We start from the raw sequence: 25,353 nt of genomic DNA, 5'->3' as shown, positions 1-25,353 counted from the left end.
TCATCTCTTAGTTAGCTAAATTTTATCCTCAAATAGCTTTTTCAAGAAAAAGATCATGCCCTTTCCATTCTACCTAGAGAGGAGTCCTCTGTGTTGTTCCTAGTTCCTGTAGTAACTTAAGAGGAAATTTACAAAAAATTTTAAAGTTTTAATTGTGGTTAAAAAAAAATAACCAGCAACAACAAAAAACCAACACACCAAAAAGCCCTTACAATTTACCATCTTAAAAAGGGAAAGTTTTACAATGTCCAGAGTGCAGGCTGCAGGAACCCACTTAGAGCACTGATCCTGGCTCCCAAACGGAAGGGTACATCTCTGAAAAGAAACGTGAGATTATCTACATGATAAATTTGGAGACTGTCAGGGAGAAGTTTCCACCGGCAACACTGATGGACAGTAGAAACTCAGCTACCTCTGACGTGAGATCCTCCAGGGACACTGGCCAGTGAGCACTATTGAAGAGTTCTGTGGTCAACTGAAGCCACCCCGCTTGCTGAATGTTTCACTTCTGTCATCTTCACTAGCCAGATCTAGCTTTGTGCAGGCCTTGCTTTTTGTGTTTACTGATCCTGGGGTGACCATCAACCTCTCACCTCTGCCTATTCTATTCACTTGCCCACCACAGTTCAGTGTGAATCAAACTCCTCTCTACTTTATGTGTATGTTGCCATCCCAAGTGATAACAAAAGAGCTCACTCAGTGCATGTGTTTTTTTTTTTTTTTTTAACATCTTTCTATTGAGTTATAGTCATTTTACAATGTTGTGTCAAATTCCAGGGTAGAGCACAATTTTTCAGCTACATGTGAACATACGTATATTCATTGTCACTTTTTTTTTTTAACTGTGAGCTAACACAAGATCTTGTATATATTTCCCTGTGCTATACAGTATAATCTTGTTTATCTATTCTACATTTTGAAATCCCAGTCTGTCCCTTCCCACCCTCGGCCCCCCTGGCAACCATAAGCCTGTACTCAATGTCTATGATTCTGCCTCTGTTTTTTTTTTTTTTTTTAGATTCCACATATGAGCAATCTCACATGGCATTTTTCTCTCTCCTTCTGGCCTACTTCACTTAGAATGACACTCTCCAGGAACATCCATGTTGCTGCAAATGGCGTTATGTTGTCAGTTTTTATGGCTGAATAGTATTCCATTGTATAAATATGCCATATCTTCTTTTTCCAGTCGTCTGTTGATGGACATTTAGGCTGTTTCCATGTCTTGGCTATTGTAAATAGTGCTGCTATGAACATTGGGGTGCAGGTGTCTTTCTGAAGTAGGGTTCCTTCCAGATATATGCCCAGGAGTGGGACTATTGGGTCATATGATAAGTCTATTCCTAGTCTTCTGAGGAATCTCCATACTCAGTGTGTGTCTTGTAGTCAGTGCTTGCCCAGAAAATCCTCTATATGGTGGCAATACCTTCCCCTAGGACCCATAGGAAGCTGTGCTTGTCATTAGGGATGTTCACAGGTATTCAGTGAGAAGGCGGAAGGAGTTCCCGTCTCTGCCCCCTTTGAAGTTAGGGAAGCCTATGGACTAGTTAATACAATGTGAGCACAACTGTCCTATGTCACTTCTGGGCAGAAGCTATAAAAACCAGTGTACATTTCACCAAGTCCTCCTCCATCTATCCACCCATGATTGGATGGTGATTAAGCTCATATCCAGATGGAGCCTCTTCCCTCAGCCTTAATCCTTGAGTGACTAGAATGAGCAGATCTCCCTCCATCGACCAACACTAGACATGCAGCGTGGGTGAGAAACAGATCTTTGTTGTCGTAAGCCGCCAAAACTTGGGTGTTATTTGTTACTGCGGCATAACTTAGCCTACTCTGGCTGATATAGAAGTTCTGAACTTCTGCAGGGATCAGAAGAGATGGAGAAGGAGGAGCAGCCACTGCTGAAAAGGAAGTTCAAGAAAAATGGGCTGCTCCAGCTCCTGAATTCAGTGCGCTCAGCCCAAGGCTGCAGATAGTTCTGAAAGCAGACAGGTGCCCTCCATTCCTTTTTAGCATCAACCCACTGGAGACTGAATGGTTCCACCTGTTTCTGAAAGTGGTCTGCAGCCCCATGGCCTCACATAGGAACCACCTGACACTAAGGGGTCTTAAGCCATCCCTCCAAAGTTTCTTAAATAAAATGCCTTAGGACAGAAGACAAACATTATTTTTGAACAAATGAAAAGGGGCCCGTGGGTGCTGTATTCCTTGAGTTCACTTATGTCTGAGAAGGTCTGACTGTTGTCTTTATATTTTAATTCAACATGGCAGGATTATAGTATTTTCTGCTCATGTTTAAAATATATATAAATCATATCTGCTCATGGTAAAAATTTCCAACTGTAGAGCAGGTTATAAAGTAAAAAGTAAATGTTTTTCTGTATCTCTATATGCAGTCTCACTCTGCCAGCTCCCTAACTACCCAGCTGTGGGCGCAAGCACGGTACCTGGCAGTGAGGTGTAAGAAAACACAGTGTAAGAAAAGATCTTGACACTCAGTAGGCTGATGTTCATGTCTCGGGTAATGAAGTGGGGCCAACAGTGCTTATGACTGAAGCAAGCCGAATGGGGACTGTGTTGATCTGGTGAGTACCTGTCTTAACCGAAAGGGGCAGCTCCAGCTGTTTCTTGTTCAAGGAATGCAGACTCATTGTTGCCAGATTTCTGGATTTCAAGTGAAAGTAGAAACTTATTGTTGCCATGCCAAACTTAACACCCACGTGGGCTGGATTTGATCAGTTTGTGGACGCTGCAGTTGTTCCAAGGGTGAGCTCTGGAATCTTGGGTTTGAATTCTGGCTCTATCTACTATTCATCCATTCTGAGTTTCCTCATCTATGAAATGGGATTCTATCTCATAGGATTCTTATGAGGATCAAATGAGATGCTGAAAGCACATAACATATCAGGTAGACGCTTCATAAAGCTTATCATCTAGGGGAAGAGTCAGATGAATCTCATCTGGGAATTACATACATGAAGGCTTCAGTGGGACAGAGACCTGAAGGATAAAGTTAATTGGGTGCAGCAGTGGGAAGGAGAGAGGGGAAGACAGAGGTAACAACTCAAGACAGCCCTGAGGCAATCATGCAAGCCAAAACTAAAGCAGTGAGGATGTAGAGGACACAATTCTGGGAGCCGTGGATTTCTTAACTGATATATTGTGAACTAGAAGGAGCCGCAGTTCAGCCAGAGGCCAGTCCCTGCAAATTTAGGACATCACATCACACTGGCCAGCATTAACTTCCCTAACAGACGATCCACACCCACCAAGTCTTCCGCAGGGCCCTCTAACCCTCTCCTCTCAAACACTGAAGAAAGGGGGAAGCAAAGGGGTCTGCCTTGGGGTCAAAAGTGAGTAGTTTTCCAGGCAGAGGGGAAGATCAAGAGGGCAGGTAAGAAAACACAGAAGTAGGAAGCAGTCCCATTTGCTTTGGCAGATGAAGTATCTAGAGGGTGGGGGTGGCGGAGCATTCAAGACGAGTTGAGGCTGGGAGATTTGCAGCGCCCACAACTTCAGGTTGAGGAATCTGGCCAGTTTGTAGGACCTCAGTCAAATGGAGGAGGGGCGCCCCCTGGGAGTAGTACTGGGTAGTGGACACAGGAGGGCCCAGATGAGAACGGGACGGGGAGGAGGGGGTGCGGCTCAAGATGGGATAGACAGCCTGCCACAGTTTTCTTCTCACAGGAGCCAACTCCTTCCGGCATGATGGATTCCTGGGATCCCATAACAGCTGGGCTGGAAGGGACCTCGAAAAAGGAACTACCTACACGTGCCCTGTGTCAGGCCCTGAGCTGGGCATTTTCGTGAACATTGTCTTAACACTCCTAACTTTGCTTTGAGGTAGGTATCATTATCCCCATTTTTCAGATGAGAAAAACCGAGGTTTGGTGACTTCCCAAGGAGGGGCGGGGATTTTGTATGACTCCAGAGCCTTTTCCCTGGAGCTCTCACGACGTGGAAGGTATCGATTCTCCGAGGTTTGGGGGAACAAGCTTCGGGTGTGAGGCGCCGAAGCTTTCCAAGGGACAACAGCGTGACGGTACTTTCGGCAAGAACCATACCTCCCTTGTCGCGACAATACTGATTACTGTTACTTTCCTTTAAGAGCCTTCCCCTGAAAGATGAAGTCCTCGCCATACGGGGAGGCGGATATTATATATTCCTGGATCTCCCGGACGTCTTTCTCCCTCACCCGCATTGATCCCCGCTGGTGACATAAATTCTCCCCTTCCACTAGAGCGTGAAGTCATGAGACTACATTTCCCAGCAGGTCGTTCAGAAGAGGGTGGCGGGGAGAAAAGGAAAGAGACTTCGTTTCCGTCAGCTCTCAATTTGGTGTGTCCGCGGTGATACACATTTCAACAGCCTACTCCTTTCTCTGTAGAGATAAGGAAAGGACTACGTTCCCCAGCAGGCACTGGAGCAGAGGGCGAGTGGTAGGCCGCCATCTTTACTGTAGTCCTTCCCCCGTTTCCGGATGGAGTAGCCTTAGCGAATGGACTACAAATCCCAGGTCGCCGTCTCCCCGTTCTTTCTGCCGCCATCTTTGCTGGTAGTCCCCGCCCCTTTCCCCTTCCATTGTTTCGACTGAAGATAATAGAGGGGAGCTGGGGAGACTGCAACTCCCGTCAGGCTCTGCGCCACTAGAAGAGGGATTTCGATATTACAGGCGGGCGAGGTGCCCAAGGTAGTAGAATGAGGCGAAGGGGAGAGGCAAGGTAGCCTGCCATCTTTATGGTAGTCTCCTTAGTCTCCTGGTTCCGCCATTCTTAAGGAACGCTAGAAGGCTAGAAAACTACTATTCCCATCGCACCTCATAAGATCGACTGTCTAGTCAGGTGTCCGTCCCTCTTTCTCCATCTTGCTTGTAGTCCTCTTTCCTTTTCACCTTTCCATTGTTCCTGACGAGTAGAAATGGCAGCGGGAAGGCAGCAGATGGACTGCGACTCCCGTCAGGTACCACACACGCGGAGGGTTGTGGACATGAGGGCGTGTGAGTGCCTGGGAAGGAGGTTGGGTCGGGGGAGAGGGCCATCTTGCTTGTAGTCATCGTTCCCGTTCCTCTATACTCTGCATCGGGGAGCCTTGGGGCGACCGGACTATAACTCCCGGCATCCTCGGCTCCCGGCTTGGCACTTCCTCCGCCATCTTGTTTGTAGTCCCTGCTGGCCCCAATGTCCCGTTGTTCCCACGGTGGCATCAGCGTCCGCGGGACTACGACTTCCGTCGTGCGCTGCGCGTGTTCGTCCTGGAAAGTGGAGGTGGTGGGGGAAGGAGGGGGCAGGGGGCGGGGTTCCTTTGGGAGAAGGAGGGAGTAAAGAGGAGGAGGAGGAGGAGGGAAGGAGGAGGGAGGGGAGGGGAGGGGGAAGAGAGGAGGAAGGAGGAAGGAGCTCAGGAGGGATGAGAGAGGCGGCCAGGGCCCCGGGCCGAAGCACCGCGGGGCCAGGGGACCAGGGGGGCTGAGGCACCCCAATTGCCCCCTCCCCCTTTCCCTGCCCCCTTACATCCTTTCCTTCCACCCTCCTGCTTGAGCAAGGGGATTTATTCAAATTTTATTTAAATCCCTATCTCCGGAGGGTCGCGCGCTGGGGGGAGGGGGAGAGGGCGGGGGTGCGCGCAGGCTGGGGGGGCGGGGCCGGAGCAGCTTCCTTTACCCCCCCCTCCCCGCCCCGTAGCTGTAGGGCAGGGGGCCGCAGACCAGGGACGGGCCCAGGGGAGGGGGGCAGGTTACAGCGACCCCCCCCTCCCCGGGAACCGGCGGTGGGCGGGGCTTGAACCCCGGAAACGGTGGGGGGCCCAGGCCTGGCCCTGGACCCCTGGGCAGTGGGGGGCCGGGAAGGGGCCAGTTAAAGGGCCGGGGGCGCTGGGGAGAGGCAGGACGGGGGGGAGGGGAGCTGGGACTCGGACCCCCGGACTGAGTGGGGCCCGGTCAGAAGCTGTGCACCCTGCGCCCGAGGAGCCCCCGTTGGCCTGGGGGGGCTGAGGGACTGAGCCCCCCAGAGCAGGACCTCCCCCTGGAAGGGCCGCGCCGCAGCCCGTGGGAGGGCCTCGCCCCCGGCGCCCCCCATCTCCACTCGCCGCCGTCCCGGCCTCCGCCGGAGGGAGGGGCCGAGCGCCCTCGGGGGGCCGTGGACCCCGGCGTTCTGAGTGTTCCGCGCCCCGCGCCGCCCGGCCCCCCCGCCGCCGATGGCCGCCGACCCGCCGGGAGCTGCCGAGAAGGGAGAGATGGCTCCCGGGACACGTGTGAGGTGGGTTCATGCGGCTCCTCCTCACCCTCCAGACCTGGGCAGCTCCCACTCCCATTCATCCTTAGCCCGGCTTCTCTTTACCTTACCCGGCCCCAGCCTCACCCTCTCTTTGCTCCAAACTCCTCTTCAGCCCTCCTTCCTGTTACCTCTCAACCCTGGGGAACTGGCCTTCCTTCCTAGACCCTGCTTCCCCTTGCAGACCCCCATCCCTGCCTGCAGTCGCCGCCCTCCAAGGCCCCTCCCCTGGAGCGCTGGTGGGCCCCTTCCCCACATGGATGGGTCTGGAAGTCCCTGGAAAGGGGGAAGCTGGGGTAAGACTCTGGCGGTGAAGAGACCCTCCAGGCCTGCTGAGTCTGTATGGGATCTTGGAGGATCTGGTTTCCATGGGAAGGGGAGCCCAAGGGATTCTAGACAATTAGGGATGGAAAGCAGCCTGGGAAGCTGAGGGGCAGGGGGAGGGTGCACATGTAGGACTGAACCCATCTTGAGTTCTGTGGAGATGTCAGGCTGGATTCTAGAATCCCAGGGAATCCGGGAGATTGCCCAGGTAGACCAATAGATCCAAGAGGAGGGCATCTTGGAGCAGAGGGAGCTCTGGGGAGCAAAGGAGTTGAGGTTTTGGGCCAAGGAGGGACTCTGAAGCAGCATCTCAGGGAGGGTCTCAGAATCTTGGGAACTTGGGCAGCCCAGTAAATCTTTAGGGATTGGGTCGGGACAGAGAGGTTATGTGTTAGTTGTTTGTGAGAGAAGGAAAGGTGAGAATAACAAAGGTGTGGAGTGTCCACCCAGGAATCTAGTGGTATCTGGGAGGTAAACCTAGAGCATTTTAGGTTGCAGAGAGCATGGGATGGAGCACATTTGGATGGGTAAGAGCTGGGACCTCTCTAAGGTAACTCTACAGACAAGGAGACCCTGGCTTTCCAAGGAGCTTTGCTGTGGGGATGTTAGTGGAGGGGGCCTGTGCCACCCACCCCAGTGTCCCTTCGTCCTCCATGGGCTAGACGAGGGGACTCTGAAGAAGTGTTAGGGGAGGAGTGAGATCAGGAAGCCAGTTCTCTGGGTTCCCAGAGGAGCCAGGGGAACTGTTTCAGAGAGAGAGGCCTTGAGTAGAGGGAGCGGTTCCCCTCACCCCGTGCAGGAGGGGGGACCTCCTCGTTCCTTATCTCCCTCAGTAGGAAGCCAAGCTCCTGCTGCCCTGGGGGAGCTGCCAGAAGTGTCCCAGGCCAGGGCCCCAGTGGGCCCCCCTGACCTTGCCACCCTTCACCCACAGCCCTCGGCGTTGCTGACGCCCCCAATGTCGTCGAGCAGCCGGGGGCCGGGGGCCGGAGCGCGCCGACGCCGAACCCGCTGCCGCCGCTGCCGGGCCTGTGTGCGAACTGAGTGCGGGGACTGCCACTTCTGCCGAGACATGAAGAAGTTCGGGGGGCCCGGGCGCATGAAGCAGTCGTGCCTGCTCCGGCAGTGCACTGCCGTGAGTGCTGCCCCCACCGCTGCAGGCACACCCGGGGCTCCGGGCACCCTTCCCCGCTGGCCCCAGCACCTTTCTGGGTGACTGGTGGTGACTCTCTAGAATGTGCTGTTAAGTTGCTGCTTGTACACTCGTTCATTCACTGGTTTTGTTCAGATGTCCATCAGGCCCACTTGTCCTCAGCTTCAAGCCTGGGTGGATGTTCGGGTGCCTAGAAGGCTCTGTCCCACTGCTCACCTTCATACTTCTCCCAGCTGTCAGAGGCCCAGACCCATGGAAGGCTCCAGGCCTCTCGTACCCCTCCCCAGAGCTGGCCCTGTGAATAGGTCTTAGTCTTTGGCTTCCTTCTTACCTGTCAGAATGGTCTTGGATTTGAGGCCAGTCTTACGCGCTGTGTGACCTTGAGCAAATCCCTTTGAACCTCGGTACCTTTTTTGTGAAATGTTTCCTTTGCTGAGTTGTATAGCAAACCAGCGTGGCTATGAATGTATCTGTGACAAGGCCGAACACACAGTAGGTAGCTAAGAAACATGGGTTTCTTCCCACTTTCCTCAACCCTTGAGCATCCTGGGGCACCAGAGAGTGGTCCTTCCCCAGAAGCCATGAGGGGTGAGCTGTATCCTACATCCCCTCCTCGTGCCACTACCTCCCTTTCTTCCTGCAGCCACTCTTTCCTGATTGGTCTCTTTACTACACAGCCCTTCTCTTCTTTTGTCCCCCAACCCTTAGTTCACTTTCTTTCCTTCCTTCCCTACTTGCTGCTTCCTTGAGCCTGCCTCACAACCTTCAGCATCCCTTATACGACTTAATTTTACCACTGACTTTCTCAAAGTCACATTGTCTGAAGGCTGCTCTCCTTCCCCTAAGACCAGCTGGATGCCTTTAGTGTTCCCAGGGGTCTTGCCAAAACCGAGTTCATTGTGGGGTTCACTGCAACCCTTGTGCTGCTCATTGAGCAAACTCAGAATCACCCCAAGCTGCTGTGCTGCCAACGTTTCCTCCAGCCCTCTGAGTGTTATTGTCATGTTTTCTTGTAATCTCTCTCCCTTCCCAAAGCCGGCTACAATTTCAGGGTCACACAGGCCCTGGATCCAGATAGGACAATCACAACAGAGATAACTATAACTATGTATCAAATACCTGTTTCTCATCATCTCCTTCCTACAACAGTCCTGCAAGAAAAAAATTTCTAGCCCCATTTTACAGATGGAGAGAGAGACATAGGAGGTTAAGTCAGTCGTTCAAGGCCATATTGCCAAAAGGAGCAAATTCAGAATTTGACCCAGCGTGGCCCATGGATTCTGAACCTCATGCAGCAGCTGGTCAGGGTCCCCCGAAGGAAGGGTCTTTCTCCTGTTGCTTGCTTTTGGGGTCCCTGATCCCTCCTCTCCCCCAACAGCCCGTGCTCCCACACACAGCTGTGTGCCTCTTGTGTGGGGAGGCTGGGAAGGAGGACACAGTGGAGGGAGAGGAAGAGAAATTTGGTTTGAGCCTCATGGAGTGTACAATCTGCAACGAGATCGTCCACCCTGGCTGCCTGAAGGTGATGGCCCTGGGGACCCTGGAGATTGGGGTGGGGCATATTGTCAGGGAGCAAGCAGGTGGGGTATGCTGTCTCTGGGTTTGCTGGCACCCAACATCCACTCTCTGCTGTCTGCCTACAGATGGGGAAAGCTGAGGGTGTCATCAATGCAGAGATCCCCAACTGCTGGGAGTGCCCTCGCTGCACCCAGGAAGGCCGGACCAGCAAGGTAGGGCAGCGGCTTGGCTGGGGGCTGGGCTCTGGGTAGGTGGGAGTCGGAAATCTGTGCAGAACCTCACCCCCAGCTAACATCTCCCCAGGATTCAGGTGAGGGACCAGGCCGTCGCAGGGCTGACAACGGCGAGGAGGGCGCCAGCCTGGGGAGTGGATGGAAGCTGACGGAGGAGCCGCCACTTCCACCACCCCCACCCAGGCGCAAGGGTCCCTTACCTGCTGGGCCCCCCCCAGAGGACGTGCCTGGGCCCCCCAAAAGAAAGGAGAGGGAGGCAGGGAATGAGCCCCCTACCCCAAGGAAAAAGGTGAGCCAGGGAGCATGCTCACTAGGTCCAGCCTAAGGGTTTCTGGGAGCTGTAGTCCTATTTTGTGTGTTGGGGTGGGGGGACCTGGGAGGTAGTGCTTCATGGGTTTCCCCCAGGGGTTGTTGGGAGATGTAGTTAAGGAGTTTGGGAGGATGCTCAGTGTGGAGGAGAGGTACAGGTGAGAGGCAGCTGGCATTGGACCGGGAGGCTTTGGGTGCTCTAGGGAGGAAAGAGAGAGAGAGAGAGAGAGAGAGAGATAGAGAGAGAGAGAGAGAGAGAATGCTCAAATTAGCTGCTGCAGAGGAGGAAGGAGGGGCTGGAAAGGGCCTGAGGGCGAAGAAAGAGATGAGAGCATGCTCAGTGAGCCAAGACACTAGTTGCAAGGTGAGCATGCTCAGAGTTCTCCCTGAGATGGGGGCTTCTGGGACTTGTAGTCTAAGAGGAGAGCGTAGATCTTAGTTTTGTGGACAATGAGGGGCTAATGGCGTCTCTCCCTTTCCCCATGTCTTCTTCTTGCCCTGGTAGGTGAAAGGAGGCCGAGAGAGGCACCTGAAGAAGGTGGGTGGAGACGCCTGCCTCCTCCGAGGATCGGACCCAGGCGGCCCTGGCCTTCTGCCCCCCAGGGTTCTGAATCCGAGCCAGGCTTTCTCGTCCTGCCACCCTGGGCTCCCTCCCGAGAACTGGGAGGTGTGCCGGGGACCTCCTCCCTCCCACTCCCACCTTTCCTTGCCCCACCCTTTACCCTGGAGACAGAAATCTGTCCCTTCCTGCCTACCTTGTCCTGCTCCAGCCCCACTTGGCCACAATGGGCATTTGGGCCCCTGGGAGGATTGGAGGGGTAGAGCCAGTTGGGGCCAGGCCACAAGGGCCCCAAACTTCGCAAGAGCCCTTGGGAGTATCATCTGACCCATGTGCTTCATCTTTCCAAACCTTGAAGGGGAAAGAACTAAGTTCAAATCCCTGTTCAACTGCTGACTCCCTGTTTGGTCTTGGCAGCTTCTCAGCTGCCCTGAGTCTCAGTTTCTTCATCAGTGAAATGGAGACGATACTGCCTCCCTTACCCCACTTATGCCACAAAACTGTTTAATGAAAGGGAACGAGCTTTGTAAACTTAAAATTTACTAGATTTGAGGAAAATAAGGACCAGAGAGATGTAAAGACTTGCCTAAAGTCACACAGCAAAGCTAGAATTTCAGATGTCATTTTGCACTGGCACACTGAATACAAGGGTCTGCCTGATTGCATTCAAATCCTGCCTCTGTCTTTGTCAGTTTGCAACCTTGGGCAAATTCCACAATCTCTCTGAGCCTCAGTTTCCTTATGTCTAAAAGAATGGCTCAAGTTGCCACTCCAACCACTGCAAGGATGTCATGAGTCAGCGAGAATGGGAGACTCCACCTGGGGCCTGACAACCACTGTTACTCTTACATCATTGATTAGACACTTGGAATTGTCTAGCCCAGGGTTCCATGTTGTAGATGACGAGGCAGGGGCTTCCCAAGTTCACATGGAAAATTGAGAGCCAAGCCAATACTCCAAACTAGATCTCTCACTGTTCTCCATACCTCACTGCTTTTGGAAACTCATAAGCGGTTGAAACCCATAAGGCTTTTAATTCTTTGGATCAGTGCCTTCATGTGACAGATAAGGAAAGTGAAGTCCAGATTGGTGCATCCAGACTTGGCTGGCCGCACATCACTCAGGAGCAGAACCAGGGCTGGAACTCAGGACTGTCCCTTGGGCTCTTCATCCCCTGGTGACTCCTCAGGGGTAGGGGGGTGGGAAAGCGTGTGCCAGGCCTTAGAACAGTCTCTGTATCTCTCCGCAGAAACCAAAGCCGCCTTTGGCCTCTGCTGAGGGCCCGGCGGTGCCGTCTCCATCACCACAGAGGGAGAAGCTAGAGCGTTTCAAGCGGATGTGCCAGCTGCTGGAGCGGGTGCCTGACACGTCCTCGTCCTCATCGGACTCAGACTCGGACTCGGACTCCTCAGGCACATCGCTGAGTGAGGATGAGGCTCCTGGCGAGGCCCGGAATGGGCGACGCCCTGCCCGGGGCAGCTCGGGCGAGAAGGAGAACCGCGGGGGGCGGCGGGCTGTGCGCCCCGGCAGTGGGGGGCCCCTCCTCAGCTGGCCCCTGGGCCCCGCCCCACCACCCCGGCCCCCACAGCTGGAGCGGCATGTCGTCCGGCCCCCACCTCGAAGCCCTGAGCCCGACACGCTGCCTTTGGCTGCTGGATCCGACCACCCCCTGCCCCGGGCCGCCTGGCTTCGTGTCTTCCAGCACCTCGGGCCCCGAGAGCTATGCATTTGCATGCGTGTCTGCCGGACTTGGAGCCGCTGGTGAGTGGCCTGGACGGGCCTGGGTTCCATTGCTGACACTCTCCTCACTTGCTGTGTGACCTGCAACAGATCCCTCAGCCTCTCTGGGCCTTTTTCTTGTACTGATAATACTTCTTTAGGATGCACATACCATAGTGTGATACTTCCAAGTTGACTGTGCACAGGCTGCTTTTCATTTAGGAGCTCTCTGAACCCTCCCAACAGCTTGGTGAGGTAGGTACTGTTATCCCCTTTTTCAGATGAAGCTGAGGTCAAGGTCATGTGGAGAGGAAGCTGTAGAACCAGGAATTTGAACCCAGGCCTTCTGGTTCCAGAACCTTTCCTCTTAATAACTGTGACTTACAAGTGTTTAACGTGTGCCAAGGCATAGTGCTCACTGCTGTACGAGTGTCATCTCACTTGCTTTTCACACCCCCTCTCCTGGGGACAGTCTTATTATTGGTCCCACTTACAAATAAGAAAGCCCTTTGTTGAGGGACACTGTCCTCCCAGAGGCAGTCATACTTGGGCCTCCTGATTCTACTCCGAAGTTCTTCATGGCCCAGAGCCACCACCAGCACCCTCTGCCTTTCCTGCCCCCATCTCCTCGCTGCTTCCTGAATCTTGTTTCTCCAGAAATGTTGGTTGTCCTCCCAAACCCTGGCCTTTCTCTCTGGTCCTGCCCCGGACAACCCCCTCCAACACACACACATCAAACTCCTGCGACATTGTCCCCTACCTCCCCCAAACCCAAAATAGCACATAGAGGCTCTCTGCATGTTGACAAGCCTTCATTTGTTTATTCTTTGTCATGTTCCCATGAAACTGTTTGGAACAGATATTGTGTCTGTTTTATCTTCATGTTCCCAGCATGGGACAAGGGGCAGTGCAGGTGCTCAGAAAACATGAAATAAGTAAATTCAGGCTCTTTCGCAGGCACTTACTGAGGGCCAGGCATCCTGTTGGGAACTTTGCAAGCATTAGCTGATTTGTTTCTCATAATAGCAGCCCTGTGAGGGCATGAGGGACACCTGAAGTCGCAGTGCACTTTGGTGGCTGAACTCAAACCCCAGTCCTTTTCCTAAGGATTTCTAGTTCACACTTTCTAGTCTCTGTGGAAGCTGTAGAGCTCAGAGGATGGGAAGGCAGGCTCTGGAGGTAAACTACCCAGAGTTGAATCTTATTATTCCTCTGATGAGCTGTGTGCCATTGGGCTAGTTTCTTAACTTCTCTGTGCCTCATTTTCTTCATCTGTTAAAATAGGAGAACCAGGGCATTTCATTTGTTGTGTTTTTGTAAGCTAATATACCTAAAGAATTGAGGACTGTACCTAGGAAATAGAAACTACTCAGTGCCCTAACAGTAATCATTGCAACTCACTCAGTGACAAACACTGAAAGCACATACTTTTACACCCTCAGAATACAGGTCTGTGCCCTGGAAGGGCTCCCAGTCAACCTGTAGTATAGCAGCAAATCGTTACAGCATGTGCTGTAGCGGAGGAAATGTTGGCTGAGGCCTCTTCATCAGCGCCAGCCCTGTGCTTGGCACGTGGGATCCAGACCTGAAAAGGACCTCACTTCTGTCTCAAGGAGAGACTTGTGACAGGAGGTGGCCAAAGCAGAGAAGCTGGACTGGACAGTGGTTTCCAGCTTGGGCCCCGGAGTCTGGCACCCATGGGTTTCATCAGCTGGGACTCCTGCACTTCCTGGTGTGTGGCCATGGGTGGAGAGCTGTAACTGTCAAGGATTCAGTTTTCTCATCTGTAGTCTACGTTCATGTCAGTACCTTGTAGGGATGAAATGAGGTGATTCTCACAAAACACAGCACAGTGCCTGAAGGGTATTTACACTTAATAAAATGGTGGCTTTTGGTGAGAAGGGTGAGGGTAGGGCAGAGCAAGGGTTTGTGAGGGTCACAGTAGGACCAGTCAGGGGCTCTGTCAGCCCAGGCTCAGAAGCAGGGGCAGTGTGATGGAGAGGAGGGGCTGGGGTTGAGGATTTTGAAAGAAGCAGAATGGCTTGGATTTGGTGACACATGGCTGTGGGGACAGCAGGATGACTCTAAGCAGAGTTTCTAGTCCATGAGCCTGGGTAGACAGCAGTGTCATGGCCCAAGCTTGGGGATTCGGAGGAGGGGCAGCCAAGGTGCTCAGAATCACCCTGTTTGGTTTGAGAGGCTGTGGGGCCAGTTGGGAGCTAAGAGGAGAGCAGCTGGAGGTAGAGGTCGGATGCTTAAGAGAGAGATCCACGTTTGGGAGTTTTCACCCTATAGGTAGCAGCTTTAAGGGAGAGGGCAGAAATCAGGGTGTCAGCATCTGTAGGTTAGGCAAGGAACAGCCAGAGACTTGGAGGCGATCGAGGGCATGAGTGAGTCCTGAAGGAGAGAGGTTGAGGAAGGAGTGAATGATGAACAGTGTCGGGTGTTGGCAAGAAGTCATGGGAGGTCAGCGACCAGAAGTGGCAGCTGGATTTTGCCACAAGGAGGCCTTGATATCTGTGGCTGTGCTACATGGGGGCGAGGGCACAGGAGCCAGGTCACCTGGAGTTGAGTTTGAACTTGATCTGTTTATTCTCTGCTGTGTCCCTAGTTTCTCTGATACCTGGCATACAGCAAGTGCTAAAAAAACACTTGTCAAATGAATGAATGAATGAAAGAAAGTGAGAAAATCAGGATGGAGCATGGAAAGAGTTGAGCATGGCGCAGGACAGAAATTTGTAGGTAGGAGAGCAGGGAGTTGCAGGCTTTCCTGTCTGGTGGCTTCCATCTTCTCTTGGAAAAGGAGGCAAAGTGATGGGCCAGAGCAAGGGGAGAGAGGGTGGGCTGACAAGACCTGGGGGAGGTGCTGAGTTGCAGGGAAGAAGGTTGGGACTTTGGAGGGCGTGGACAAGGAAGAGACTAGAACCCAGGGTCTAGGCCAGTTGGGACTGGGAGTAAAGGTTTAGAGATGGACAGATTGGAGGACAGTGGTGGCATCTGGGAGCCCAGAGAGCTGAGAGGGAGGATCTGGCTTTGGTTGGGGCCCAGAAGGCTGTGAATTCCTTACAGGTGGTGGTTTGTCCGTCTCCATGTCCCCAGAGGGCCTCTGCCAGAGGGAGGTTTAGGACGTGAATTTAGGAATTTGGAGGTGGGCTTAGTAGGGTGCTGACTTGGTCAGGGGTGTCTGGAGTCAAGGGTAGGGAACCTAGACATCAGGCTCTGCCTCTTCTGGGGGATGGATGCCTTGGCCTCGGACTTCTGGCCTCTTGCCTTAGTGTCATTCCTTGGTCTGGAAAGAACCCACCCATGGCTCCCTGTCATCCTCACAGTGAACTTTCATGGTCCTAATGGATGTTTAGACACGAACAGCGACTGCACTAAACACTTCCCCTGTACTATCTTCCTCCATTTTTTGCAGCAAACCTTGAAATAAGTGCTGCCTTTACCGCACTTTAAGGTTAGGGAAATGGAAGCCCAGAAAGAGCAAGTGACTTGCCTAAGGTCACTCAAAACACAGAGGTGGCAGAGCTGGGATTTAGAGCCCCACAGCTCACACTCCCCACCTCTGGGTTCTGCGCCCACGACAGAACAGCCTGGCAGCCCGGTCCTCCTGGGCCTCTCTGTAGTTTCATCCTTGCCTCTTCCCCACTTAAGGGTTCAGGCTCTCGATCCAGACCTGCTTGTTTTATGACCTGGCTCCACTGCCGTGTAATAGGTATGAACCTGGTGTAAGTCTCTTAACCTCCCTGGGCCTGATTTTCCTTAACTCTAAAGAGGAGATGATGATAATAGTGTTTACCTCCTAGGGCTGTTGTGAGGTTAAATGCTTAATGCATAGAACGGTAGCGGCACATAGTAAACCCTTAGTAAATACGAGTTATTAGTGCTGGAGTCACCGTCATCATTCACATTATTAAGATGAGATTATGAATTGCCCTTTGTTCCTGCTGCCTGAGGTCCTCAGAGCTCTCCATTTGCTCTCTGTTCCCTGGGCTGGACACTGGCTCTTCCCCACCTGGAACTCACAGCATCTTCTTCCCTGCCCTCACCAGAATAACTACTGCTTCCCTTAAAGTCTCAGATCAGGCATCATCTCCCTGAGAAGCTCCCCACCCAAGTCCTCTCTTTGACTCTTATCACGTCCCTTGTCACCTCAGGTACTATAGACTTGGCTTTCTCTCCCCTGACTTTTGATTGCCCCATGCCTGGACACATAGTATCAATAGGGCCCTCGGTGACTGTTGGCTGTTACTCTGAGGTTTAAACCCAGTATCCTGGTCATCCAAGGGGAAGTGACAAATTAACTCCAGCCAAGAAAAGTCAGGAGAGACTTCCTGGAAGAGTAGGCACTGGAGCTGAGCCCTGAAGGATCTGGGTTGGTTGGCATTTCCAGCAGAGGTGCACATGTGCCAAAGTGTGTTGGCACCAGACAGCGTGTCTCTATAGGCAGGCAGGTGGTTTGGCCTGGCTCTTGTGGCGTATGATACAGAAACAGTTGGTGGCCTGTGTACCCTCAGGGGAAAGGGTTACTTTATACCCATGGTCGATCCAGGAGGGCTTCAAGGTGGTGGCAGCAGTTGAAATAGAACTGAAGACTGGGTAGGAGTGAACAGGGAGAGATTTTGGATGGAGCAGGATTTCACTGAGTGGAAGGAGAAAAGGGGCAGGACCTGGGGGCAGAAGATGGGTTGAAGGTAGTTTGTTCTTGTTTTTTTTTTTCTTTTCCTTTTTAGAATTGGAGTGATTTGAGTGAATGGAACCAGGAGAGGGAGAGGCTAGAGTGCCAGAAGAGGGGAAAGTGGTAGGAAGTGGCAGGTGGGACAGAGGGGTGGAGTTGTTCAGATTGAAGCCTTAGTGTCTGTGCTTCCAGCTTTCCCTAAAATGTCATCCAGGAGTTCCGGAGTGTGCCTGGCAGTTGTAAGTGGCACAAAAACATGGCTTAATTCTTCTATTAGTTTTGAAACGGAAGTGTCTCCATTGGGTGCTATTATATCTTTAACACCTTTCTGATACTTAACTCCGTGTTTAACAAAAATAGTCTTTAGATGGTAGCCTAAAGCCACAACAGCACCTGGCTGGAATTTAATAACCCTGCTCTGGTTTTATTGTGTTCATTTCTAAGGTTAACACATTTATGTAAAACAATACTGGTTTTAAGTGCAAAGAGGGGATCAATTTAAAGATAAAGTCATGTTCTGCAGGTAAGTGGAGAGGAAATGACTGGAGTTTGGGGATCACTGCTCCAAGCCCAGGGCTTCTTGAAGGGAAAGCCTTCAGAATGAGGGGTGGGAGGGAGGTAAGATACAGCTTCCTGGATCGCTCCCCACCCCTGCTGCTGCTGACACAGTTCATCCAGCCCAGTGGGAATTTCCTCCATGCCTTTGGACCACTGCACTAGAAGAGACTTTTCAGACTGAGTCTTCAGGAACTTTAGTGTCCCACAAAGTATTAGTAGATGACCTTGGGAGAGATGAGGAAATATTCCTTGGTACAATAAGTTTGGGGATCTTTTCTCCAGACTAGTCATGGCTCTCAAAAATGCTGGAATCAGGAAACCCGTTAACTTGGTTCAGGTCTCATTCATCTTTGTAGTTTCAATACCTGGGACCTTCTAGGCCTTCCCTAAGCATTAAGTGAGTGAATATGAAAAGCCATAAGTTAGGTGTGATGTAGGGGGTGCTCCTTGGATGCTTTGAGTGGTTCACACTGGCTTGGCATCATCCATTCATTTGAGAGATGTGCAACAAGTCACATACCATGCACCTGGCATGGTGCTGGGCACTGGGGATGCTGAGGGGAAGAAGCCAGAGCTGCCTTTGTGGAGTCTACCTTCTAGTTGGAGGAACACAGTAGTCAAAGAGGATTGAGGGCTGTCAGTCAAGCCTTGGGCAGCTGGTCGTCAGGATGGGGCAGAAATTGGTAGAGGAGGTAAGTGCCCACAGCCACCGTAACTTAGCGAGAAGCCCAAGGTGCTTCAGATCCATTTGTCACTCCCTCAGATACAATGTGTAGGGGTGTGTGTATGTCTTTGGCAGAGAGCTTTAGAAGCTATAATGCCTGCCGACTACAATGACCCTATTTGATCTTATGGCAACCCTATAGACAGGCCGAGACTGGGCTATCATCTTCATGTAATAATCAGAGAGAAATGGACTTGCCCAAGGTCCCACATCCAGTTAGTGCTGGAGCTTAGCCTCAAACCCAGTGCTCTTGGCCTGGGTCCTGGGGCTTCCTCCTCACCCACCTTGGTCTTGTATGGACCAAAAGAGAGCTGGGGTGAACCGATGAGTGTGGGGAGGCTTATAGGCTCCCTGAGAGCTGAGGACTGAGGTCTCTGTCTCCCCCTTGTGGCCGGCAGGTGCTACGACAAGCGTCTGTGGCCACGAATGGACCTGAGCCGTCGGAAGTCACTGACCCCGCCCATGCTTAGTGGTGTGGTTCGACGCCAGCCTCGAGCCCTGGACCTCAGCTGGACAGGTGTCTCCAAGAAGCAGCTCATGTGGCTTCTGAACCGACTGCAAGGTAGTGCTGGGTGGTGAGGCGGGACAGGGTGAGGAGAAGGACAAATCTGGGACCGAGCCTTCCTAGCACATTTCCCAACCCACCCCTCCCCAGGCCTGCAGGAGCTGGTGCTCTCTGGCTGCTCCTGGCTCTCTGTCTCTGCCCTGGGCTCTGCCCCACTGCCGGCCCTGCGGCTTCTGGACCTCCGCTGGATCGAGGATGTTAAAGACTCCCAGCTCCGCGAGCTGCTGCTGCCTCCGCCAGACACCAAACCAGGTACAGACTCTGTTAGCCCATTTGTAGAAGGGGTTGGATAGGTTAGGGTATGAGGCCTCCAAGTTCTCTTCTGACTCATGCTGGGTGTTAAAGGATTTGAAGAAAGGATAGAGCACATGAATTTGAATAGAAAGGCGTTGCTTGGCCATTATTCACTGATTCAGTCCCCTGCTGTGGGCCCTGCCATAGGAGCTGAGGGAATGGGATGAGGAGGATGACACTGAATTCTGAGAGAAGCCAGGGGATTCTGAGTGAGGTCTCTGTGTGCGGTGGGCACTACTGGAGAGCATTCTCCAAAGGGAGCAGCGGTAACTGCTGTGAAAGAGTGTGGCCCAGTGTAGCTAGTCAGTTCCATGTCAAAAGGAGCCGGAAATACGGATTTTCTGTGACATAGCCTGGTTTTTAAATGATGGCAGTGAATTCATATCTTTTACTTATTTATTTATTTTCTTGCTGGGGAAGGGGGATAAATAGGTTTATTTATCTATTTATTTATTTATTCACTTGCATGTGGCAGTACTGGGGATCGAACCCAGGACCTCGTGCATGCTAAGCATGCACTCTACCACTGAGTTCTCCCCTCAGATTCTTTTAAAATTCATGTGTGAACGCAGCAAAAATATGACTGAGCAATAATAATACATTTGGCCCCTGGGTCCCCTTGCTCTACAGTAAAAGGTTAAGGATTTTCCTGAGGGAGCAGAGCAGATGGAGGGAGCCAGTTGACGTGGAAGGTTGTGGGGAGATGGTGGTTTCATTCCCAACTCAGACTAGCCACCTCTTCCCCCTAGTCAGGCCCAGGTACCCTGCCAGGTAACGTCAGCTTTATTGCTGCACACATACTATGGGCCCCACCCTGTGTGGGGCCCCGGAGACCTCAAACTGAATCAGCCCCATTCCTCACCCTGGTGGAACCCCAGTCATGCAAGAGACTCCGAAGTAGAAGGTTATGGCATGAGAAGGGCTGTGGTTGAGGGGAGAGTAGGGGCAGGAGGGCAGTGAGAGAAGCCCACCTGGAGGGGGTGCTCTTTCAACTGAGTCCTGAAAGGGACAGGATTTTCCCAGGGAGTGTGAGGCAAGAATGAACAGTTTTGTGGGGCGTGGCTCCCATATTGGCAGAGGGGGACACTGGCAACTGAGGCTGGTCAGGTGAGCACCAGCCTGGTCCCTTGGGGGGGTCATATGGAGGTGTGGAGTAGGGGTACTGAGGCCTGGTGGTCCTTGTCTGGCTCTCACCAGGAGATGGGATGCTCACAGCATCTTCTCTGGCCCCCACCAGTCTGTTCTCCATAATGAAGCCAGGGGAACTATCCAGTGGGCAGATCTGTCCATGTCACCTCTGTGCTCCACACTCGTTCTCATTGCTCCCTGGTGCTCCTTAGGTAAAGATCAGTATTTTATCGATAAGGCCTGGTCTGGCTTCCACTGACCTATGCTGTCCTTCCATTTCAGCCACTTCATACTCCTTGCCAAGTTTCCTCTAGCCCTAAGACCTTTGCCCACTCCTCTTTCATGGAATGCTCTCTTCTTCATATAATGAATACCTAATGACCCTTCAGGCCTCAGCGTAAATGCCACTTCCTTCTAGAAGCCCTCCATGATCTTCTCCCCCATTGAGATTAGAGTCCCTCTTCCAGAGAGCAGTTCCCTCCCAGCATGTCGCTGTACAATTGTGAAGTGATTTGATTAAAATCCATTTCCTCCCAGAAGCTTCTTGTGCTCTGTGAGGGCAAGGACTGTCCACCCCAGCACCTTGCTTCATAGCTCTCTTTCATAGCTCCTGTCTTCCTACCCCATCCCCCTCCACAGCAGTCTTGGAAGGTGGGGTAGAGAAGGAACTAGGATTCTTCCCATTTTCTGGATGAGGCCCCAGAGGTCTAGAGGGGTTGAGTGACTTCTGCAAGTCACACAAGCAGAGCCAGACCAGAGCATGCACTCATTGCCCACTCATACTGAGCACTGGGACTGGCACATGCCATGAGGTGAGAAGGTGCTGCTTGGCTGGCAGACTGGCTCCATCTCCTTCTGCCTGAGTTCAGTTCAGTCTAAGCCCCTTCATCAGGAGCTTGCAAAGATCAGCCTTCCAGGCCCTCAAGGCCCAATGTGCTCACTGGGACTCTACACCCACCTTTATCATCTTGACTCCCTGGCTTTGTGCAGCATTCCTGGAGCAAAACTGAAAGTTTGCCTACTTCCTTGCTTTCTCCCCTGCTGTCCTCTGCCTGGCTACTCTTCCCTTCCGCGCTCCTCCTCTGCACGTTCAAATCCTCGCAGGCCCTCCTCAGTGAAATCCTTGCTGATGCCCACTTCTCCTGCCCAAGCCACAAGTGACCTCTCTTTCCCCCTCTTTTAGCTGTGGTCCAGGGTGGAGGGCATTGGTAGATACATCCCCTCTCCAGGCTCTTAGCTGCTCAAAAGGAAAAAAAGAGGGACAAAATTCAGAGCTTGCCAAGGCAGGTGCCCACAGAGGTGGCCTGGGAGATTACAGAAGTGGTGGGCTTGGTGCGGGACATTAGCAGGTACACCTTGCCACCCGGCTTTGGCAGCATTGCCAGGTGATGCCAGATTGTACAGTTTTTCAAGGAAAACCTCCATATTTAAATTTCTTTATTAAAAAAGTCCTTTTTTGTAACATTATTCATGAAAAAAATTTGTAGCACTATGCAGACTCTATAAAACTTATGTAGGTTAGTTCCATGACTTGGTGACATCTAATCTAGTTTATCTAGAGGCTAGGCTGGTGCCTGGGAAGCAGATAGCGTTGTGGTAAGAGTTAGGACTTAGAGTCACAAGACATTGTGTCCTGGCTCTGTTAATTCATAGTCATGTGATCCTGGCTAGATTTCTTGATGATTTAAGCCTCAGTTTTCTGATCTGTAAATAGGAATGGTGATCAGAGAACTTGTCTCCCAAAGCTGTGATTCTTAAAGTGTGGTCTCTGGACCAGCAGTGTCCACATCACTGGAGAACTTGTTAGGAGAATAAACTCAGGCCCTGTCTAACTCTGGGGGTGGGGCCAGCAGTTCATTTTAACCAGCTCCCCAGGGGGTTGCAGAAGCCCCTCTAGTTGAATAGCCACTGGCTGAGGGGCAAGCAGCTACTCAGCCGGTGCTTGGCCCACTGTGAGCACTCACTCAGGGGCTGCTGCTACATCATAGGCATTTAGTTACACAAACCACAGTGCTGAAAGGTGGGAGCTCTTCTTCCCCAGAGATGGAGGAAGAGGAGGCCTCTGAGCTCAGACCTGAAAGCCAGGGACCCTGGCCAGGCAGGGGATTGAGCACCGGTGGTCACAGGCAGAGTCTCTCAGGACAGGGTTGCCTGTGGAGTTTGGCCCAAGTGTTTGGGAGTGAGGGAGAGGAGTTCGGAGACAGGGGCAAGACTTTGTGGGAACTGGGTTGTTCTACCAAGAAAATCGGACTTCTCTGAGGTGTCCTCAGAGAGTTTTTAGCAGAGGAGGGATGTGGTCACATTTGGGTTTGAGAATGGCTCTCTTAGGATGCCAGGAAAAAGAGGAGAGACCCGAGTGAGTGAGGCTGCTGGGGCAGGAGTTCAATCAAGAGTGATACTGACCCAGTGGTGACCAGGGGATGGAGAGAAAGGGAGCCAGATGGGAACTTTCCTAATCATGGAAGGAGTGGGATGTGGGAGAGGAGCCTACTGGGATGGCAGTCTGGTTAGGGATGTCATTTGTTGAATGAATGACTATATCTTTGTTTTTCCCATTTCATTATTTTAATGCAAATCCCAGATGTTATACCATTTTATCCATAAAAACTTCAGAGATCAGATAATGACTTGCCCCCTCCTTTTAAAAAATATAAACGCCAAACCATTGTCACATCTAAAAATATTAACAAAATTTCTTTATATGATCTAATATGAAGTTAATGTTTAAATTTCCTCAGTTTTCCCATAGTTTAATTTTATAATTGAACTGTTTGGATTAGGATCCAAGAGTCACTGTATCTTGAGCACCTTTGTCCCAATTGCTGGGCATAGAGCGAGAACAAGACAGACAAAAATTCTTGCCTTCATGAAACTGATATTCTAGTGAGAGAAAAAAAAAAAAAAGTAATGTGTCAGATGGTGAGGAAAAAGGGAAAAAATGGTGGGAAGGGGCTTGGGTATGTGGAATGTTACAGCTTCAAACGGAGTAATCATGGAAGGCCTCCCTGAGGAGGCAGTGTGAGCAATGGACAGATGAGATAAGGTCAGGTTGTGTGGGGTTTGGGGAGAACAAGCCACAGGCCACGCAGAGAATGCAAGTCGAGGCTTCGTTATAGTGGCAGCAGGTTTAGGGAGTGGTGACGAATGTGTGATGAGACAGCTGGTGCGGGGATGGGAGCAGCTGGAGTGCCGACCTCTTCTCTGCCTGCCCAGGGCAAACGGAGAGCCGAGGGCGGCTGCAGGGAGTAGCAGAGCTGCGCCTGGCAGGCCTGGAGCTGACGGATGCCTCCTTGCGGCTCCTTCTGCGCCATGCACCCCAGCTGAGCGCCCTGGACCTGAGCCACTGCGCCCACGTTGGGGATCCCAGCGTCCACCTCCTCACGGCCCCCACCTCCCCTCTCCGAGAGACCCTGGTCCACCTCAATCTCGCTGGTAAGCATGGTCCCAAGTCTGTCCATCCTGCTAGCCTCTTGGTCTCCGTAGTCAGTGCCTACCTCCCACCCACATTCCTGGTCTCAGCTCCCCTTACCCCATCCCCAGGTTGCCACCGCCTCACGGACCACTGCCTCCCGCTGTTCCGCCGCTGCCCGCGCCTACGCCGCCTAGATCTACGCTCCTGCCGCCAGCTCTCACCTGAAGCTTGTGCCCGGCTGGCAGCTGCCGGGCCCCCTGGCCCCTTCCGCTGCCCAGAGGAGAAGCTACTTCTCAAGGACAGCTAGTTGGGTGCCCCCCCACCCTCCCCCAGGACTCATCAGGAGCCTGGACCTCAGGCCTTCATTTCACCCCTGCCGGGAGGCCAGGTTACCCACCTCATGACTTGGGATTCCTGAGTTTTATGACTTAGGATTTCTGCCCAGAGACTCGAGCCAGCCTCCCCTTCTCTGCCCCCTGCACTGATATCTCTGGGGGTCTCTCTTTCCCATCCCCTCCCCCTTCCACCTGCTTCATTGTCCATCCCCTGGGGGGAGTGGGTCAGAGGTACTGGGGGTGCTGAGCCAAAGGGATGGTGGGAGGGGGGTTGAGGTGCAAATTTGAGGGAGGGAGAATGGGGAAAGGGTATCTGCACACAGGATACTGGGACCCAGAGGGCTGGGGGAGGTAGAGGATGAGCTAGGGGGTGGGAGGGTGGGCAGAAATCAAACCACCAAGGGTTCAGGGAACAAAGACCAGATACTTGGAGTTGGGGTGGGTGGGGTGGGGGGCCAAAAAGGGAAACCAGAGGAGCAGTTGGGGATCCAGGTGTCAGAGATGAGGGGACTCGGGGAACTAGGGGAAAGCCAGGGCTGAGTGAGGGGTGGGGAGCAAGAGCAGGTGTGGGGGCGGTAGTACCCTCTTGGGGTCACTCCTCTTCCTTACTCCCTCCCCAGATTTCAGTTCCTTCCCCCCAACCCTGACTCCTTGAAATGTCACTGACAATGGCAGCTATTGTGAGGAGTGGGGGCTGCGGGCCTACCTGCTGTTCATCGCGGCCCTGGGGAGTGGTGAGGGGTACCCCAGCCCCCTACCTGCCTCCCCGCACTATACTTGAACATTCATCTGTACTGAAGTGTTACTTGAACCGGGGTAACCTCGGACCTGGGGGAGCCGGAGCGTGAGGGGACGGGACCAGCTTGGACTGAGACTGGACCGGTGGGCACCCAGTTTGGACTGTACCACCCACCCCCAGGCTCTCTCTTGCTTTACTGTATTGAGCAGCTCCACCCCTCCTGACCTGAGGTGGGGTGGGGGGGGGTGTCAGCCCAATGATGGGGAAGATGGGACTCCTCCAGCTTGGCTAACCCACTCTTTCATCGTCATGGAAACTTGTATCCCATTTGCCCAGGGAACTGCCACTCCTGGTTGCCATGGAATTAGCAGCCAATGGACACCTCCCAAAGCCATTGCTAAGGCTGGAAATGGCCCCTCTTAGTTGCTATGGGAACTTAGTAACAGACTGTTGGCCCTCCCCGGCCCCTTCCTCCACTGCGGGGGCGGGATTTGGGAGTCAGGAGGAGGAGTTGGGGCCAGGTCCCGCTCCTCAGCCCAGGCCTCCCTGGGGAGCCAGGTTGTACCATGTAGGGGAGGGGGGGAACTCTATCCACATACCTCAGGTAACAGGGAGGTGCGAGGGTGGGGGGAGGGACTGGGCGGACCAAAGGCCAGAGGGGTGGGGTCCTGGGGATCGCGAAAGGCTTGAGGATGGGGCCGCTTGGGGGAGGAGGATGAGGCAGCCCGGCGAGGGGCAAGTGGGGGACCCAGCCGGGCTGGGCCCCTGGGCCCCAGGTCTGTACAATACGGTTTGCTATAAAACTCAAAATCTTCCAGCCGGGGCCGCTGAGTTCG

The 25,353-nt window shown here is 52.8% G+C and overlaps 1 protein-coding gene across 6 annotated transcripts; it reads left to right on the top strand.

The window, feature by feature from the left end:
• Window positions 1-3,250: 3,250 nt before the first annotated feature.
• FBXL19 (F-box and leucine rich repeat protein 19) lies at window positions 3,251-25,340 on the top strand. Of its 6 annotated transcripts, XM_074346046.1 has the most exons (12): window positions 3,251-3,400; window positions 3,680-3,849; window positions 7,528-7,728; window positions 9,125-9,268; window positions 9,390-9,476; window positions 9,568-9,786; window positions 10,312-10,473; window positions 11,615-12,126; window positions 18,443-18,606; window positions 18,700-18,861; window positions 23,245-23,463; window positions 23,572-25,340. In XM_074346046.1, exons 3-12 carry the CDS (start codon window positions 7,552-7,554, stop codon window positions 23,748-23,750), a joined length of 2,025 nt encoding a protein of 674 aa, XP_074202147.1. In that variant the 5' UTR covers window positions 3,251-3,400; window positions 3,680-3,849; window positions 7,528-7,551; the 3' UTR covers window positions 23,751-25,340. The 6 variants fall into 6 exon arrangements, with proteins under 6 accessions (XP_074202147.1, XP_074202149.1, XP_045364253.2 ...); XM_074346048.1 differs by lacking the exon at window positions 3,251-3,400 and having other exon boundaries at window positions 3,665-3,849; XM_045508297.2 differs by lacking the exons at window positions 3,251-3,400; window positions 3,680-3,849 and adding an exon at window positions 5,372-6,257.
• Window positions 25,341-25,353: the final 13 nt, after the last annotated feature.

This window comes from Camelus bactrianus, chromosome 18 (assembly GCF_048773025.1).
Source record: "Camelus bactrianus isolate YW-2024 breed Bactrian camel chromosome 18, ASM4877302v1, whole genome shotgun sequence".
Classification (NCBI taxonomy): Eukaryota; Metazoa; Chordata; class Mammalia; order Artiodactyla; family Camelidae; genus Camelus; species Camelus bactrianus.
The sequence above is the reverse complement of the archived record's forward strand: the minus strand, read 5'-3'. Positions and strand labels throughout refer to the sequence as shown.

Bases quoted from the DNA above. Each gene is read 5' to 3' on its own strand.
- FBXL19 (XM_074346045.1), top strand. From the start codon at position 6,533: ATGGGTCTGGAAGTCCCTGGAAAGGGGGAAGCTGGG. The intron at 10,474-11,614 runs GTGTGCCGGGGA...ATCTCTCCGCAG, and splicing joins TCCCTCCCGAGAACTGGGAG to AAACCAAAGCCGCCTTTGGC. The intron at 23,464-23,571 runs GTAAGCATGGTC...CCCCATCCCCAG, and splicing joins GGTCCACCTCAATCTCGCTG to GTTGCCACCGCCTCACGGAC.